At 33.5% G+C, this 16534-nt stretch overlaps 1 protein-coding gene across 4 annotated transcripts in view; it reads left to right on the forward strand.

Annotated features, from left to right (window-relative positions):
- LOC143253074 (testis-expressed protein 11-like) overlaps positions 1-16534 on the forward strand; it is a 46164-nt gene that overhangs the window by 14663 nt on the left and 14967 nt on the right. The window contains exons 3-6 of one of the 4 annotated variants that reach the window (XM_076506275.1): positions 2783-3014; positions 4610-4732; positions 5948-6064; positions 16478-16528. In XM_076506275.1, the coding sequence (XP_076362390.1) occupies positions 2783-3014; positions 4610-4732; positions 5948-6064; positions 16478-16528 (523 nt within the window). The remainder of the gene's footprint in view (positions 1-2782; positions 3015-4609; positions 4733-5947; positions 6065-16477; positions 16529-16534) is intronic. The other 3 variants (XM_076506277.1, XM_076506278.1, XM_076506276.1) reach the window with 3 other exon arrangements.

Here is a 16534-nt window from a genome sequence, read left to right on the forward strand (position 1 = left end):
GTGGTGAACATTGCCTGTCCAGTGTGCTACCTGTTTCTCAAATCCACACTGTACAGTCAAGATGCAAACTCATGATGCATAATGCACACTGTTGACATGAGGTGTTACACTAGATCACCACTAGGTTTTTTACAACTTATTTGCATCAAAAATATGCCAATTTTTGACCATACCATTCCAGACTTGGATAAAGGTGAAGAGGAATATCTACTCATCTGTGCATCTCTTCATTCAAAAAATTAGGCATGGTCTGGTTTTCAGAATAAGGTTTTCATGGTCACTCATTGCTCTGTCTCTGGTTCAGCATTCCTTTGGATTCTCAACAGCACTTTTCCTCCCTTTCCTCCTCTAATGAAGTATGGAAGCCCTTAACACTTTTCTAATTGTTAGACACTATGGTAGTGGAAAATGAAGTATTTTTTCTGAATGTGATCCCTTCCATTAATTAGAGCATAGGGTGGTGGTGTTCTGCTGGTGTAAATAGTATTCAATTCTCCAATCATGCAGAAGGTTGTGAAAGTTGATGTTGCACCCATCTTTTGTGTAGTTCTACCTGTAGGATAAGGTTGCATATATTTTCTAGAGGCAGTACAATTCTGCGTGGTGGGACCTAGAAGTTGGCATTATTCTCCAACTTCTGGATGATTCTATCCAGGGGATGATGGTGCACATATTTCGCTGAAAGTTGCTCCAATTCCATGCAGTAGGTTCTGGAGGTTAGTGCTGCACCAAGATTTTGTGCAATTTTATCTGAAGGGTGAGATTGCATATCTGTGCAATGTGGCCTGAAAGTTGATGCTGCATTCCAGCAGTTGTGCAGTTCTATCCGGAGGATGATGTTGCTTTGGAATAGATTCATCACATTGCATTTTACCTCCTAAATTGGGTGTCAGTTCTCAGTGAGTGGTTTTGCATTAGAACTGGACCAATCAACACAAATCCTTATCTCAATTTTTTGTAGTTTTTCTACCTGTTTTAATAGGTCCTGGAAGTTGACATTGCACACACATTTGCTCCATCTTCTTTGCAGTTCCGTCTAGAAGATGATGATGTTTGGGGCAAAGGGTTTTCCTCTAGTGCTTTACCTCAAAACATTTCCCCTGTCTGGGGCTTGATTTTAGTCCATTTAGGTTTGGTTTATTGTGAACTGCCACATTTCTTCCTACTATCATTTTAATGTCTGGTTCCTGAATGTGTGATTATGGTTGTGGATTTGCACACTTGCCCTGTTTTGTAGTTTGGTTTGAAAAGTAGATACTTCCATTCTACTCAACTTGAGGTCAGGACAGTATGGGCTCTTCTTTTACCATGGGTCAGAAGAGATTTACAATGCTGCTTGGGTTTGGACTGCCATTGTACACTTTAGAGTGCATTCATTTTCACTTTCCCCACATTCTTGTCTGTGGATGGTTCTTCTATAATCATTCTTTACTAGAACTGGGATTAAGATATCTTGTAGTTCAAATTTGCATCTACCTGATTTTTCTTTCCCTCTTTGGTTGTGCTTCTTCATGTGTTCCATCTACATATGCAACAGTTATTTCTACACTAGGTGCTGAAGTTTACCTGGTACATGAGTGGTTCAGTCTCCCATGTGTGCTCATTTCTCTGTGTGTATCACACTTCATGGGTATTCATCATATGCTTTTGAAGAATGCTTATGTCCCTCACACCAATCTCTCCACCTATTCAGTGTGGGATTCTAGTGGTATGTATGAGTAGAGAAAAACTACTGTATTAGAAGTCATTCTTTTCTTTTACTGAAAATATATTTCTGATAGGTTGTTACTTCATTTCACTCCCTCTCTGCCTAATCTCAAACTACGGTTTGGTAGAATCAAATAGAAGGACTCACCTGCATGAGGAGGATGTGTCACACTCCTATTATTGGAGGGTTGTTACATTATGATTTACATGTAAAATGCAATGAAATGTTGATTGTGGAGTATATGGGAGTTCAAAGCTTGTGGCATGTGAAAAGTATTTTGCATATAGAGGGTAGCACTGAATGAAATAGCTATGCATGTGAGGTGAGATAAGTATCTGTCAGAAATATATTTTCAGTATAGGAAAATAATGGCTTCTGAAAAGCAACTAGCAAAAAGTCCAATTCTTTCTTTTCGTATTTTTCAGAGCTACAGTAGTCTTTTTATGCATCTAATTTAGATTTTGTGTATGTTAATTCTTTATGTAAGTATTATTAGTAAACTTTGTGATCTTGTAATAAAAACAAATATAATTCTGTAATAATAGATTTATTACCTTCATCCAGATAAAGTACTAAAAGAAAAATGGATTCAAATTTACATTTTAAGAAACTTAAATCATGAGTCTTGACACAATAAAAAAATTGGTATTTATTATATCTGTTTGGTTACAACAACTTTTCTTTATAGTTTTGAAAGAGATGGTAGTACTTTTATAGAAACTTTAATAAACTTCATATGTTCTTGAGTGTTGTGTTGGATAAGTTTTTAGTGTCTATGCTAAATCCTTCAATCCACCATCCATCACAAGTCTTCAGGCAGGTGAAGTATATTAAACATTCAGTGTTGTCATTGTATACCTAATTTTATGTTGTTGAGGTAATAAATGATGAAATTCTCTTGAACAAGTTTTTGGACAACAAAATTATGAGATGCAAGACATTATCAGTGTACCACTTTAGTAACAGTATTTAAATACATTTTATAAACCTTTTCAAACATGGTATCTATTTTGTTTCTAATATTACAATGAAGCAAAAATATAAATAACTGTATATGTTTGAATCTGTATTTAGGAAAGTCCTAGACATTACCTTAGAATGCAAACAGTTAATTGGAATATTAGAAAACAATAGTGTGATGGGTGATGATATGAAAAAAAATCCAGCTTTAAAACTTCTTCTTCTTTATGAATTTGAAGCCAAGACAATAATTAAATGTCCAACTTTGGAATCTAGTTTTGAAGAAGCCTTGATGTTGCCTGATATGAATGCTAAGTCATTTGAAATGTTAGCAGCTATTGCAAAAGTAAGTGCATAGACAACTTCTGTTTTTTATGTTTTCAACTGTATTATGAGCAAAAGTAAAATAATATTGTAATTTAGCAACTGTATTCAGAAACTTATTGCTAACTCATATACCCTTAGAATTTCTCATGATTTTATACTTTCTCTGTATAGTAATGCATTTAGTTCACATATGGCTACTAATAAATGTAGAAGTGATTAATCATTACAAAAGCAGAATACCATTGAACAGTTGTAGTGTGAAAGTAGTAAAATTATTCTGATTTGTTTATATAGAGTATTTTGTTAAGGAAGAATGTAAAATTATTGATTATTCTTGCTCTGTTAATTAATTCATACCTTATGAAGACTAGTTCAAGTGGCAACTAATTTTTTATCACACTCAGATGTATTTTAATTGCTAATTATCAGAGACTCAAAACATTTGAGGTCAAATGAGTATATTTATTGCAAAAATACTTATTTAAATACAGGATTTCTAGAACAGTGCAAAGGAATTTAATTACAGACACTAAAATCTGTAAGACCACTTGCCTTAGGCCTAACATTAGATAAGTCTTTATTAAGGAAGGCCTCAATTTGATAAAGAGATAAATTAACACATTAACTTAGGTATGTTTTTTGCTTTAGTGTAGTTAGGGCTCAACTCTGGATAGTTTTTCTATAGTCATTCTTTACCAGTATTTAAATTAATGTATCTTGTGGTTCAAATTTCCAACCATCTGGTTTTTCTTTCCCTTTTTTGGTTGTGCTCCTCTGTGTGTTCCATCTATGTATACTGTAGTTATTTATACACTGGGTGCTGAAGTTTACCTAGTACAGGAGTGATGCAGTCTCCCATGTGTTCTTTTCCTAGATAAAGAGAGAAATTAACACCTTGACTTGAGTACACTTGCTTTAGTGTAGTTAAGGCTAATCTTTACCATACATCATACATTTGACAAATAAATTTATAATGCTATTTTACAATGTAACATTAGGTATTTTTAAAACCTTTGATGAACTTTTAATATGTTGTTATACAGGATGTCGACTAAAGTGTAATTATGTGTCTTTTTCTTACATCTGTTGAAATGAAATGCATATGAATACACATTTAGATAGTAAGATGCATAATTTTTTTTTTATAACAAGACAGAAATAGAGTATTATTATAGCAGATTGGTTATAATATAATATTATCATTGAACATTTTTAATGTTTCAAAATATTTCAAAAGTGTATATGACCCCTTTTACACCAAATAACTGTGAAAAATTGGGAAATGAAATAAAATATAATAACTTTTTTGTTGATTTGTTGAATGTTACTTTTATTGACAAAAAGCTCTTAAATCTTATATCATTGGGTTCGGTGTGGAAATACTTCAACCAAAGTGTGCCCATTAGGTTCTTCAGAATAGATATAGTTTGCATAAAAGGCCTGTGACAAACAAAAATTTAAAGACTCAAAGCTAACTTTCTGGTTTACACATTAACTAGTTTTTGTAACAGGCTCTCAGTATATATTACATAAAAAAAATTTGTGGAAAAAACTGTAAAAAATAAACTGTTTCAAAGTTAGGTTTAAGTTAATAAATTTTGCTGTTATTTCTAGAAGAGTGGCTTATGGTGTTTCCGAATTGTTGTTAGAGCTTTAAAAGTGGCAATAACGAAACACCTGGAGAATGAAAACTGTGATTTTATACAGCTTAGTAAGGATTATCATTGTTTAATTGAGGTAAGAATACATTTGAAAAATTGAAACCAAAAACACAAGAATGTTAAGAAAATAGCAACAGAAAATTTACAATATATATAATATATAATTTCATACATAATTGTAACATATCTTTTTTAATAAAAAATGTTTTAAGTTGCAGTAATTTACTGTAATATTGGCACTGGACCAGAAGCATTGTTCTTGTAAATGTGTAAAGTGCAATTAGTTTCAGTGCTTTAAAACTAGGTATATGTTAATTGTGTTTATAAATTAATATTTTATTTTTATATACAGGACATTAGTATGGGTAATTTCAAATAAGAAATTATTTTGTTTGACATTATTGGAAAAGTATTCTAATTACTCTGTATGGTATATGTTTTTCTTAAGCTAAAGCTCATACTTTGCAAATTGTAGAAGTTTTATAGCCAAATGGTAGAAATTTGATGCTTATATTAGTCTTATAAATAAAAGTCATTTATATATAATGTGTAAACATAAGATACTTAAAAGGTTATGTGTAAACCTGGTTCTTTCATAGAAGTCAATGTACTATTGGTAATAAAGGAAACTCAAACAAAATATACATGTGTAGTTTGATTTATGGACAAGAAACTTGTGTAAAGATTTTCCATGGACAGTTCAAGACATTTCTGTTATAATGATAATGGGCACAAATCTAGATGTTGGTGATAACAGCTGTGTTTGAATCTGTACATTAACTATATACTCCCTGCATTTTGGGTGTTGTATAAAAATAACAGTCAGTTTCTTAGTATAACTGGCAGATGTCAGAATGCTACTGACCAGCTGTTTTCCCTCTGGCCAGTGTTTCAAACAGATAGCCTTAATAACTTTATCATAAATATAAATACAAATATTGATATTTTAATAATCTCTGATACATATGATATCATCTCTAGTATGTTTTGTATGTGTCTCTTCTATAATTATCTTTACAAAGCAAAGCAGAGGAGAAGGTAAATGTAATGTAATAACTGACTTGTTTTTGTATTTTTATAGGCTAGGTAATCTGTTAGAAACTAATAACAATGTGGATTTTTTTTTAATATGCTTCTCAATTATGGTTTTTTCACAAAACGTTATTAATGAAATTTTGTTTTTTACAATATTTTAAGAGTATTTTAATACCAATAAACTATAAAGGATCTGGTGAGCTTTCCACTAGATACTATAATTTGCCTATATTTTCATCTGAACAATTTTTAACAGGTGTTGTTGCAAGCTTATTCTGGAGCAATTGTTAGCACAGACAAGGAAGCTCAAAGATATGTATGTGAAGTACTTGGCCTGGTGAAAAAAGCACAAGATCAATATCCTGAGATAGAGGTGAGGCCTGTATTTTTCACAATAAAATGTACATTTTATTAGAATGGATATTTTATTAGAACTAACACTTAATATCAGGTTTGACCATTTTCACTACCAAAATAGCCTAGATGTATTTTTTATAAAAAGTTCACAAGATACCAAACAGCAAATTTCTCTGAATGAACTTAACTATCAAAGAGTTTGTCTTGATGCAGTTGATTTATAGATATTGGCAGAGGATTATGATAGCCATGTTGAAGTTTGTTTTAAAGGTTTAATTTATGTTATTTGAGGCTCATAACATGGATCCTGGATGCACAGTAGTAAGTCTACAGACTTATGATGCTAGAAACTAGGATTGATACCCAAGGTGGGCCTATATTGTTCTTTGTGCTTAATTACACATAAACAAAAATCATAAAATGGTTATCACTGATGGATATACAACAAACTGGTAATTCCCACTCTTTACTTAAATTTGTTTGTTGGAAAGTTTGGAAAAAAAGTAAATGAAAATGTGCACTGCACTTATTTATTGGGTATTTATTTACTATTTTAAAAAAAGTTATAATCAGGTTTATACTCTGTTAATTGAACCAGTCTGCAAAGATAACTGAAGTCACTAGTATGTGTTTTAAATTAAATTTGGGAAACACAATGCTGTAAATTGTCTCATTATCATTTAGGAAAAAATTTACCCATCAGGGCAGGTATATAGCAACAATATGATCAGCAATAATGCTTTGATACATTACAGAATGTTATTTACTTTTTTTAACCCTAGAATGCCAGTATGGTTAGTTTAGTTAAAAGGTTTAACTTGTATGGGGTCATAGTGATCCATGATGTTGTTTTAGAGTTAAAGTATTCAAAGGATCCAGCCATAAGAACATTGCTCACACCATTACACTAAATCAACTTGTACTGTTAAAGTACTATTTATTTACTGTTACTTTCATTAACAGTATTGGTTAGACGGTTTAATATATAAAACGTTATTTCTATTATTATGCTTTTATTATAGAGATTGTTTCATATTGTTAGTTTGATATATGTATTTAGGACTAACCTAAATTTCTTAAGTTGTAGTTCTATTCTTTTCATAGAAGTGACTCCTTACTTCCAGTCACAGAGGCTAGGGTTTTATGCCACTGTTATGATTGTGCTTCCATGTGGATAACATATTTAGGCAGCATCTTCTCTTCCTCTGACTAATCATATATGGCCAATGACAGTTCAAGGATGCCTCTCATTCTTTATTACTCTACATATTGGAGTAATACTCAGTAGTGCTCTTATTTATATGTTTGATTAGTTCACTCTCAACTTCCTGGTCTTGTCAGGGTTGCAGAGATTCATCTTTGACATAAAGTTAAAGTTTGTTTAAGTTTTTTGGTTCACTTTAACATGACACACAAATGTTAAATTTCATAGTTTGACAGATAGAGTTTCACATAAGAAGGCAAGAGTCAGTTTAGCCAAATTTAAATGTTTGTCATGTTGCTGGAGTATAATATAGCAACACCCAATCTCCTTGTTCAAACTCATGTTCTTTAATCATGTTATCACACATTATTTTCTGTCTTTCAACTGTTTTTCCTATCTACTGATGTAACCACTTTGTACACTCTTGTAGACATTCTGGAAATTCCACAATAGACTGTTTCTTTGTTGTTTGATGTGCCATCATTATGTATAATAGGTTATCATTGCAGTCAGTTTGATCCAGACCTACAAATCTTCACAGTTTAGAGGAGTTGTTCAGCCACTAAACTGAATATGAGGATGATAAGACGAAGTATGAGTTTTCATCACAACTTGTAGAACTTGGAAAACAGTCATCTATTAATGTTTGCTCCTTTATTTATACAATTCTCCTCTGGTACTGTGAAACAAGGTACTCACTGTTTGGCAAACAGTTTATGACAGTTTGAGCTAACATATCAGTCAGTGAATATGCTTCAACCCACATAGTACAGTATTAGAACTGCATATATAAATCATATTCCTTCTGTAACTGACCTATCAGAAGAAGGTTCCCAAAATATCAAAATTTGGAAACATCTTTGCTACATATGAATGTTGCAAGGCCATCTCCCAATACAAGGTTAGAAAAGCCATAATACAACTATCCCATAATACACAATTTTACTTTCTTGACTGATCAAGCTACAAAGTATAACTCCTCAGGTTGAACTGAATTCAGAGTTCCATAATTAGTGCTTGCAGAAACTGTGAATTGTGAAGAAACAGGAAGTAAGATGATTAAGTATATAAAGTCATTATTTCTTATTTATAATAAATAAATATGAGCACCAGACTAGTTTTAAATATTTTAATCTATAATATAATGTTATATAAAATGAATAAAAATAAGTTTAGAAAGTTGTTGTTATGACTTAGTTTCATAATTAAAATTTCTTATCTTAAAATACCATGTTCAATTTGAAAGGTTTTTGTTCAGGTTGATATCTGTGTTTTCAAATTTTTAAAGGGAACTTCATTTCTGAAAGAAGGAACTTGGTTGCATTGCTAGAAGATATTTAATGTTTTTACTGATTAATGATGAAAGATAACTTAGCTGAATAATTTTTATTATTAAGCCTTTAAGAATCTTAAAAATAAGAGTAGAAAACATGAGTGAAACAAGGAAGAATCAGGGTATAATTTTAAAGCATTTACATTTTTAAGTCTTGATGTATCTGAATACATAAAAACAGATAAAGATTTTATAATACATAAAAATCATAAACCTTCAACACACTTTGGTTTGCCTTTCATAAAATCCAGAGATGTAACACCTTGATTATTTTGGATTCTCAAACAACATAAAAAAAACCTTAAAGATATAGGTTTATTGTAATGGAAACAGCTGAGAGGAACTAATTTTAAGAAGGATTTTTAGGGTGGCAACATAGCTGATGGAGCCTACCAAAATATTGGTTTTAAAAAAATTGCTGAAAATCATTTTAAGAAAACTTTATAACCACAAGGAACAGGCAAACTACACAAGATTGCATGGATCAAAGGCTGGCAGAAATTCAATGATTTTGTGATTACTGGACATTTTTTAAGTGTATGAATAATTCAAAGTTTGTTTCATTGTATTGTTACTCGGTTAAAAAGTGAGAATGCTTTATCTTGACTTAGAGGTTATTTCATTGTTTTACAATTTAACAGTTTTTACAATTTTAGATATTGCCTGGCATAACAACTATTTGCAACTATGAAAGATGATGGCTGAAATTTGTACAAAAAATTGTCTAATGTACCTGCTTTACTGTTCTCTGTTTTTGAGGGTGGTATTGAAATATCATCAGCATCCTCCTCAAAATTAATTATAAGCAGTGACAGAAAGAAAGAGTGGTGATAGATAAGAATTTTTTGAATTGAAAAATGTTACGAGCTGAGGTCTCTCATAAGTGTGTTTTGAAACCTTTGTTATCAATTATTAATATAATTGTATAGATAGCTGCATGAACACTAAATATTTCCCACATATTAAGTTGAATGAAAAGCATTTATTCTATTAAAGAAAAGTGTTTGTCTTATTTAAAATAACCTTAGCAGTCTTAATACATGGTCCAAAATGTGGAAAATGAGTGTGAATACTGATATAGAGATGTGTAAAGTTTTACATACCAAGAATATAATGTGTGAGTATACTTTGCATTTATGTATTCTTGTATTATGATAATAGTGACTATGGAAATTTGTAGGTTTTTTACCTAGATATTTCACAGAGTGGTTAGGAAGGAAATATTTTTGGTTCATAATATCAGAGTATCATATTGTGAAGTTTGCTGTTTTTGCCAAAAAGTGTATTGCTCATAACTCAAACTCTTGTGATTTAAGTTTTAAAATACTTCTTTGTGATGTAAATAGCATTTTGTACAACAAACAAAAACAACTTATGAGCAAGGGGAAGAGTCACTCATTTAAGGTAAATGGTTGCCACATATTGGAAGAAACCTCTGCTAGATTTTGGACTTTTGGTAATGCAGTGAGGACCATTACTTCTATCTCATTACAGTCAGCTGCAAGGGAAAAAGACACACTTACTAATGTCTGAATCACCAAGAATGGTGTCCAGGCTTCTCCTCCAGTGATTGACCTCAATACAAGAGAAATACTGATGACTGAATGTTTTTACAGTGGTGTAGAGTCTGAAACCAAGTGGAAAGGTCTATATAGAACACCAACTCTATACCAGCCAGAGTAACCCAATCCCATCTGTGGTTAAAGCTACTTGAGAACATCACGTAGCGACTGTAAGTGCCATTGGTTAATGGTATCTGCAAACAGGAGCTATCTTAATCTCACCAGTTGGCACCAAATTGTGAAGACCTACAATGTCCACAAGAATGTGTGGAATAGTTAAGGTTTACATTAGTAGATAATCAAGAGTTCACACTTTAGCAGTTACAAAGAACTATTGTATGACAGAATAAATGCTATGATAACAAAGTGAAGGAACAAATATACCAGAGTAAAGACTGTGCGTGGGTTTCATGTGTGCAAGCTTTGCAGAAACTTTCATCTGGAAAGACCTTGTTTAGTGATGCAGAAAGTCAGTCATTAATGTACAAATTACATCAGTTGAAAAACACATGACAGCGTGTAATACACATTGACCAGTTGTATTCATAAGTCACTGATGAATCTCTAATGAACTAGCTTGTCCAAGATTCAGAAGAGAAGTTTGTTGAGTTATTGGAGAAAATTTTGTTTTGTCCCATTCAAACCTTGAAGGTGAGGAGGAAAGAGTAGAGATTACTTACCTGACTGTTTAGAATGAGCCAGATGTGGATGTGCTAGATATAGAGGAGAGTTACATCTCTGTAGGTCCAAGAAACTGCTCAAGATGAGCTTCCAATTCACCTGGCTAGGTTTAAGCCTGATCATCAGAATTAAATATTCTCTAATTGCAGGCTTATTTCCTGAAAAGGAGTAGTAATCCTTGCTCTTTCAGCTTTTTAGGAATGTTCACTATACAATGTATGCATTACATCGTCCAATTTCTGTTAGATCATCATCTACAACTAGGGAGTGTTTTGCTGACTGGCATACTGTGGTAAATGTGGCAAATTAATACCAAGTTCATCACCAGTTTGTACAACTGACAATGATAGCTAGTCTTCCTTTCTGAGTTGTCAGATGATGTGTATGCACTGCAGTATCACCACTGCTCATTTATCTAAAGTTAAGATTGTTCATCACTGACTGGATCAAAGGAGCTTTGTGGCCTTTATTTTGCAAGCTATTAAACAGAATTTTACTGTATGAGATATTCATAAAATGCCAACTGTGAGGGCTTTACAACTTTTACTTTCTAAGATATGACTGTAGCTAGGCACTGTTTATCTAACCACTTGCCAATAGCAGAAGGAATAGATCTGAGGTGAAAGGCAAGTGTGTTGACCATTGTAAAGAAAATGGAACTAGGAAGCAATATGGCTGTTAATATATTTGTCAAGCAGAGACCCAGTTAAAAATTGTGATTGTTAGGGATACATATTTATGAACAATTAGAGCATGAGCATATGGGAAGACCATAAAATTGTCACTTGATTATGGTAATCTGTTGATTACTCTACCTTTGAAGGTAAGTTTTAGAGTGAATTAATATTTGTAACCAGGTAGTTATGGGCATTTTTTAATCTTCATTTTATCAACACTTTTACTCTTTAAGATAGAATTTTTGATCAACACTATTATCAGTCAGGCCTAGCTTTCTTCTTTGTGACTTTGTTCAATGGAACTGTAAGTTTACCATGCCCTTTTGGCAATGTTACTTTCTTCTCACAAGGCTATGTTGCCCTTTAGAAAAGGGTAATTGATGACATCACTAGTACCCCTTGTTCATGTCTATATGAGATCCTTTCAGTGGAAACTTCACAAGCAATGGAACCTTGCTCTGGATCCTCTTTTCACCCACCTTTTCCTTTTTCCCTGTAAGACAATCTTCGTTGGTGGTTGGACAAAGCCCATACTTTAATGTTTGTGCCACTTCCTTCTCCTGCATCTGGATTAATATCTTTCCATGGAAGTGTCCCGTCAGGGATGGAGGACATTGGTAAATCACCAGGAATCTTTGAGCTATTGATCTGTAAACCAAAGCTCATTGCATATCTGTTCCTGAACTTCTAGCTATACATCAGGCATTACATCTTTTCCTTCTTCTTACCCAGCATTGTCTAATGGTGGTTCATTTGTTCATTTGTATGATAATAGTACAAACGAACCTCATATAGATCTCTAATACTGGGCTCACACACCTCACACTCATCTTATTGCATGTCAGGCACTGGGTGCTTTCAACCTGGTTGTGAATTGTCTTTTGCATCCCAACCTGATATATCCCACACAGGGGGCATTAGATTCCCTAATTTTCTAAGATATTTACCATTGGTGGGTCTCTTCCTATGTGGATGCCTTTGATACCAAGTTACCTATTTGTTTGATCACTTGTACCACATTCTCACGTTCTAATAGTCAATGCATTCAGTCAGAATTGGTCACACAAGAATTTTTATGAGTATTCACTTATCCAATTACTTCATTGGGGGATTTCTCTTATCCACTCTATTCCTTGTTGGGTTTTCCTAATTGCTCCTTATTAACCAGCTCAGCCTTTGTTCCATGATTACAATGACTGCACCTATTCTCTTTTCTCCTAACCTTCTTCATCAACCTTGGTCACTTCCTGCATCTTCATGACTAATACATGTTGAGAAGATCCAGTTTTGCACTTTGTTTCCTTGTTGATTGGTTCCATCCATCCATTTTCCATTGATGTGTGCTAATGCAAGTGGAAGGTCTTCCATCATTGGTCTACAACTAGGGAGTGTTTTGCTGACTGGCATACTGTGGTAAATGTGGCAAATTTCTCACCTGGCTCTTTGACCTCACATTTTTTATTTTCTCACTTTCAGAATATTGAGTGGCCTTTACCCATACCTTTTTTTCTTCCTGATATTGTGGAGTTTTACTTTCCCTTTCCTTACCATACTCATGCATTCTTTCCAGATATGTCACCCACCCAGGCAAGCTTCACTTTACCTCCATTCCATTTGAACCACTTTCTTCGTGTTTCATGTTTCATCTTTTCTTTAAAACATATTTCCTTCTTCTCTTCAGCTTGTGGACATCAGTTATTATATCTGTTTGCCTTTGACATTTCACATATTCTTTATTGCCCTATCTTCTCATTTATTCAGATCATTCCTTTCATCTCCCAAACTTGGCAGCTTGTGAGGGTGATTCATCCTTTTCTCCTAGTTCCTTACCTTTCATTTCCCACTTTCACCTTAAACCAGATCTAGATAAGTTTCTGTACTTGGTCAGGGCTCTTTATCATTCTATTGTCCATATGGCTTTTTTCTGAGTGTACCTGTTACCAACTCTTAATTACCTGAAAATCCTCTTCCCTTTCTGATATTTTACCTTCTATTCTTACCACTTGGGTCCACCTTTTGGCTCAATTGGCCTATTTCTCGCTACCTTCTTCCTTCCAGAATGTTTTACAGGTGTTCTCCCATATAATCCAACACCCCACTTTTTCCCTTGCTTCTTGTGTTCATTGTTCATTGAAGACAATTCAGCAACCCAGCATATGGAACACACCTGATACATTCATCTGTCACCTGTGGCCATTCTTCACACTTCAGTACAACTCTCTCTGGTATATTTTTATTGATACTTTTTTTTCTTTTCAAGGGCCTTCTCTATATTCATCATTATTAGAATCCCACTTTTTCATGAATGATGCCTGACCAAGTATTTTTAAGCTTAAAATCTACACTGTACATGATATTGCATACTTTATCTTCTCTGGTATTGCATGCTCGATGTTGAGGTGGGATAATTTGCAAGATCACTTGTAGTTTCATGATTTCATGATATTTTGCTTCATACACATACCCATACTATACCACCCATGAATGGCACGGGTAAAGCAAAATGGGTATTGCTGCCCATAAGTCTTCACAGAGGTTTGGGGTTGTCTGTCTTCCTCAGTCTGTGTTGTGGGTCATAGTGGAGGTTTTTGGAATTGTTTTGGATCTCTTCTTGGCTGCCCCTCATCCTTTCCTCTTACAGGGATGATACTGCCATTTGGATGGTTTGGCTATTTTGATACCAGATTTCAAGTTCTTTGATTGGTACCTCAGAGATAATCCTTGTATCATATCTGGGAAATGGAATGATTCTTAATTCCCTTGTTCTTGGGTTAGAGGTGAAGACAATATGATCCTCATCTTACCCTCATGCAGATTTCAGCACCCCATAAATATGTTTTAGAGATAGTTGGCTCTAACATGCCATAGCCACTCTATACCTAGGATTGCATCTATTGTTTACCCATCTCTCTCATTCTGGGATGGAGTTACAGTATATTTCTATGCCACATTCTCTTTCACTCAGATGAGCTCCTATCATTCTCTCACATATTCTACAATTGGGCAAATGGTATACTTGACTCGAAAGTAGTACAATTCACCACTTCTGATCAACAGATCTAATCCTCTTATTTCCAGGGTTATCCTTTGGAAGCTTTAGGGAGTGGGTACCTCTGTTGTCCTTTCTCACCAGTCTCTCCTCCTTATCAGTGTAGAGTCCTAATTAATCTTGTGTGAGGAGGTAAATACCATATTTGAAATTATAATTTTCCTACTGTGAAAATGTATTTCTCAGAGGTGCTTCCCTTCTCTCACACTTCTCACTACTCCTTCCCACATTCCTCTAGTAGTAATGTCTTCTGCCAGATTTCAAAGTGATAGTTTGGTAGAGGAGTGTAGAGGGAGTCACATGCATAATGTAAGCATGTCATGTTCCTATTCATTAGGAGGTGATACATGATGATTTGCATGAGAGACATTTTCAAATCTTTCAATTCCAATAAGGGAGAGTAAAAGGTTTGTGGCGTACATAAGAAAAAGTTTGCATATAAAGGGCAACACTGAACGATAACACCTGATCTTGTGAGTAGTAGTAAGTACCCATTTGAAAATGCATTTTCAGTATAGGAAAGTTATAACTTCTAAAAATATTGGTTATTACATATTAGAGAGATTGTTGATTCATCAAGGCTGATCTACCCACTAGACAAATTTTTAATAATAACAAAGCCACCCCTTATCATACAAATATTTTTTAATCCTTATTTTAAACTCCCATAAAATTATTGCATACACCACATCTGAAGGTAATCTATTACAGACACTAACCACACTGTTTTAAAAATAAAGTTTTCTAAGCTGAAGATAACTCCTACTGCCAAGATCCAAAAAGTTACATTTGTGTCCCCTAGCCCTATCATTCTTACCATTAAGTATGAAAAAAGATGGTGCATCAACACTATCAGTTCCTTTAAAAACCTTGAACATTTCAAGCCAAGTCCCCTCTACCTCCTTATTGTATGACAAGTTGATATACCTCTTTTGAACCTATTCCAACAATGCAATGTCCTTCATAAGATAAGGAGCCCATGACTGAACACAGTACTCCAAATGAAGCCTAATAAGTGGCCTACACAATGTAATTGTAATCTCTTTACACTTATATTCAATATTTTTTTAAATACAACCTAAAGTTATATTTTTCTTGCTGATAGTAACAGCACACTACTTGTATAGCTCAAGAGACTTTCAGCCAAAATATCAAGATGTTTTTTCTATAACATTATAAAAGTTATAAGTTATGATAACCTGCATGCACTGCCTTGCATTTATTACAAAGAAAGCCATATTCCATGTATTTGGCCTTCCTACAGAGTAATTTAAATAATTTTAAAGTAACAACATCCTTATGACAGTCAGCAACACCCAAGATCTTAATATAATATCCTCAGCAAATGTGGGAAATTTAATAACCATTCGTACATTTATGTCATTGGTGTTACACTGAGTCTTCAGATACCTTACATATGTTATCAGTCCCTTCCGAGTGAACTCCATTTATAACAACCCTTTATTTTCTTCCATTGTCCAAACTGATTTTTATCCAACAAGCTAACTTAACTCCCATCTGCAGAAATAATTTATTTTAACAAACCTTCTTCATGATAACTTGTCCAATGGTTTCTGAATATCCAGGTACATGAAATTCACACTGTTACCTTCATCTGCATAAGTAGTTACCTTTTTAAAAATAGCTAAAATATTAATAAAATAAAATATTTCCCTGGTGAAATTATCTTGTGTGGTTTCTCTTTCTATTCTTGTGTTCTGTTTAATTTGTTTTTTGTTGTACTCTTTAGTATTCCTAAACAACTGTGCTAAAAAAAATGGTTTAAGCCACTAACTGTCATAAACCACAAGTCGCAGAATCACTTTACTCTTTATACCTTTTGAGTCATTATTTCTGTTAACTTGGTTGTCATTTGACTCTTTAACCTCTTTTTTTTTTTTTCTTTGTTTTGCTTTCTCACAGTTGTACTGCCAGGTTTTGTTCTTAGTCCAGAATTACCACATTCTCATCTTGGTAAAT

The sequence above is a fragment of the Tachypleus tridentatus genome, chromosome 6, assembly GCF_004210375.1.
Source record: "Tachypleus tridentatus isolate NWPU-2018 chromosome 6, ASM421037v1, whole genome shotgun sequence".
Lineage (NCBI taxonomy): Eukaryota > Metazoa > Arthropoda > Merostomata > Xiphosura > Limulidae > Tachypleus > Tachypleus tridentatus.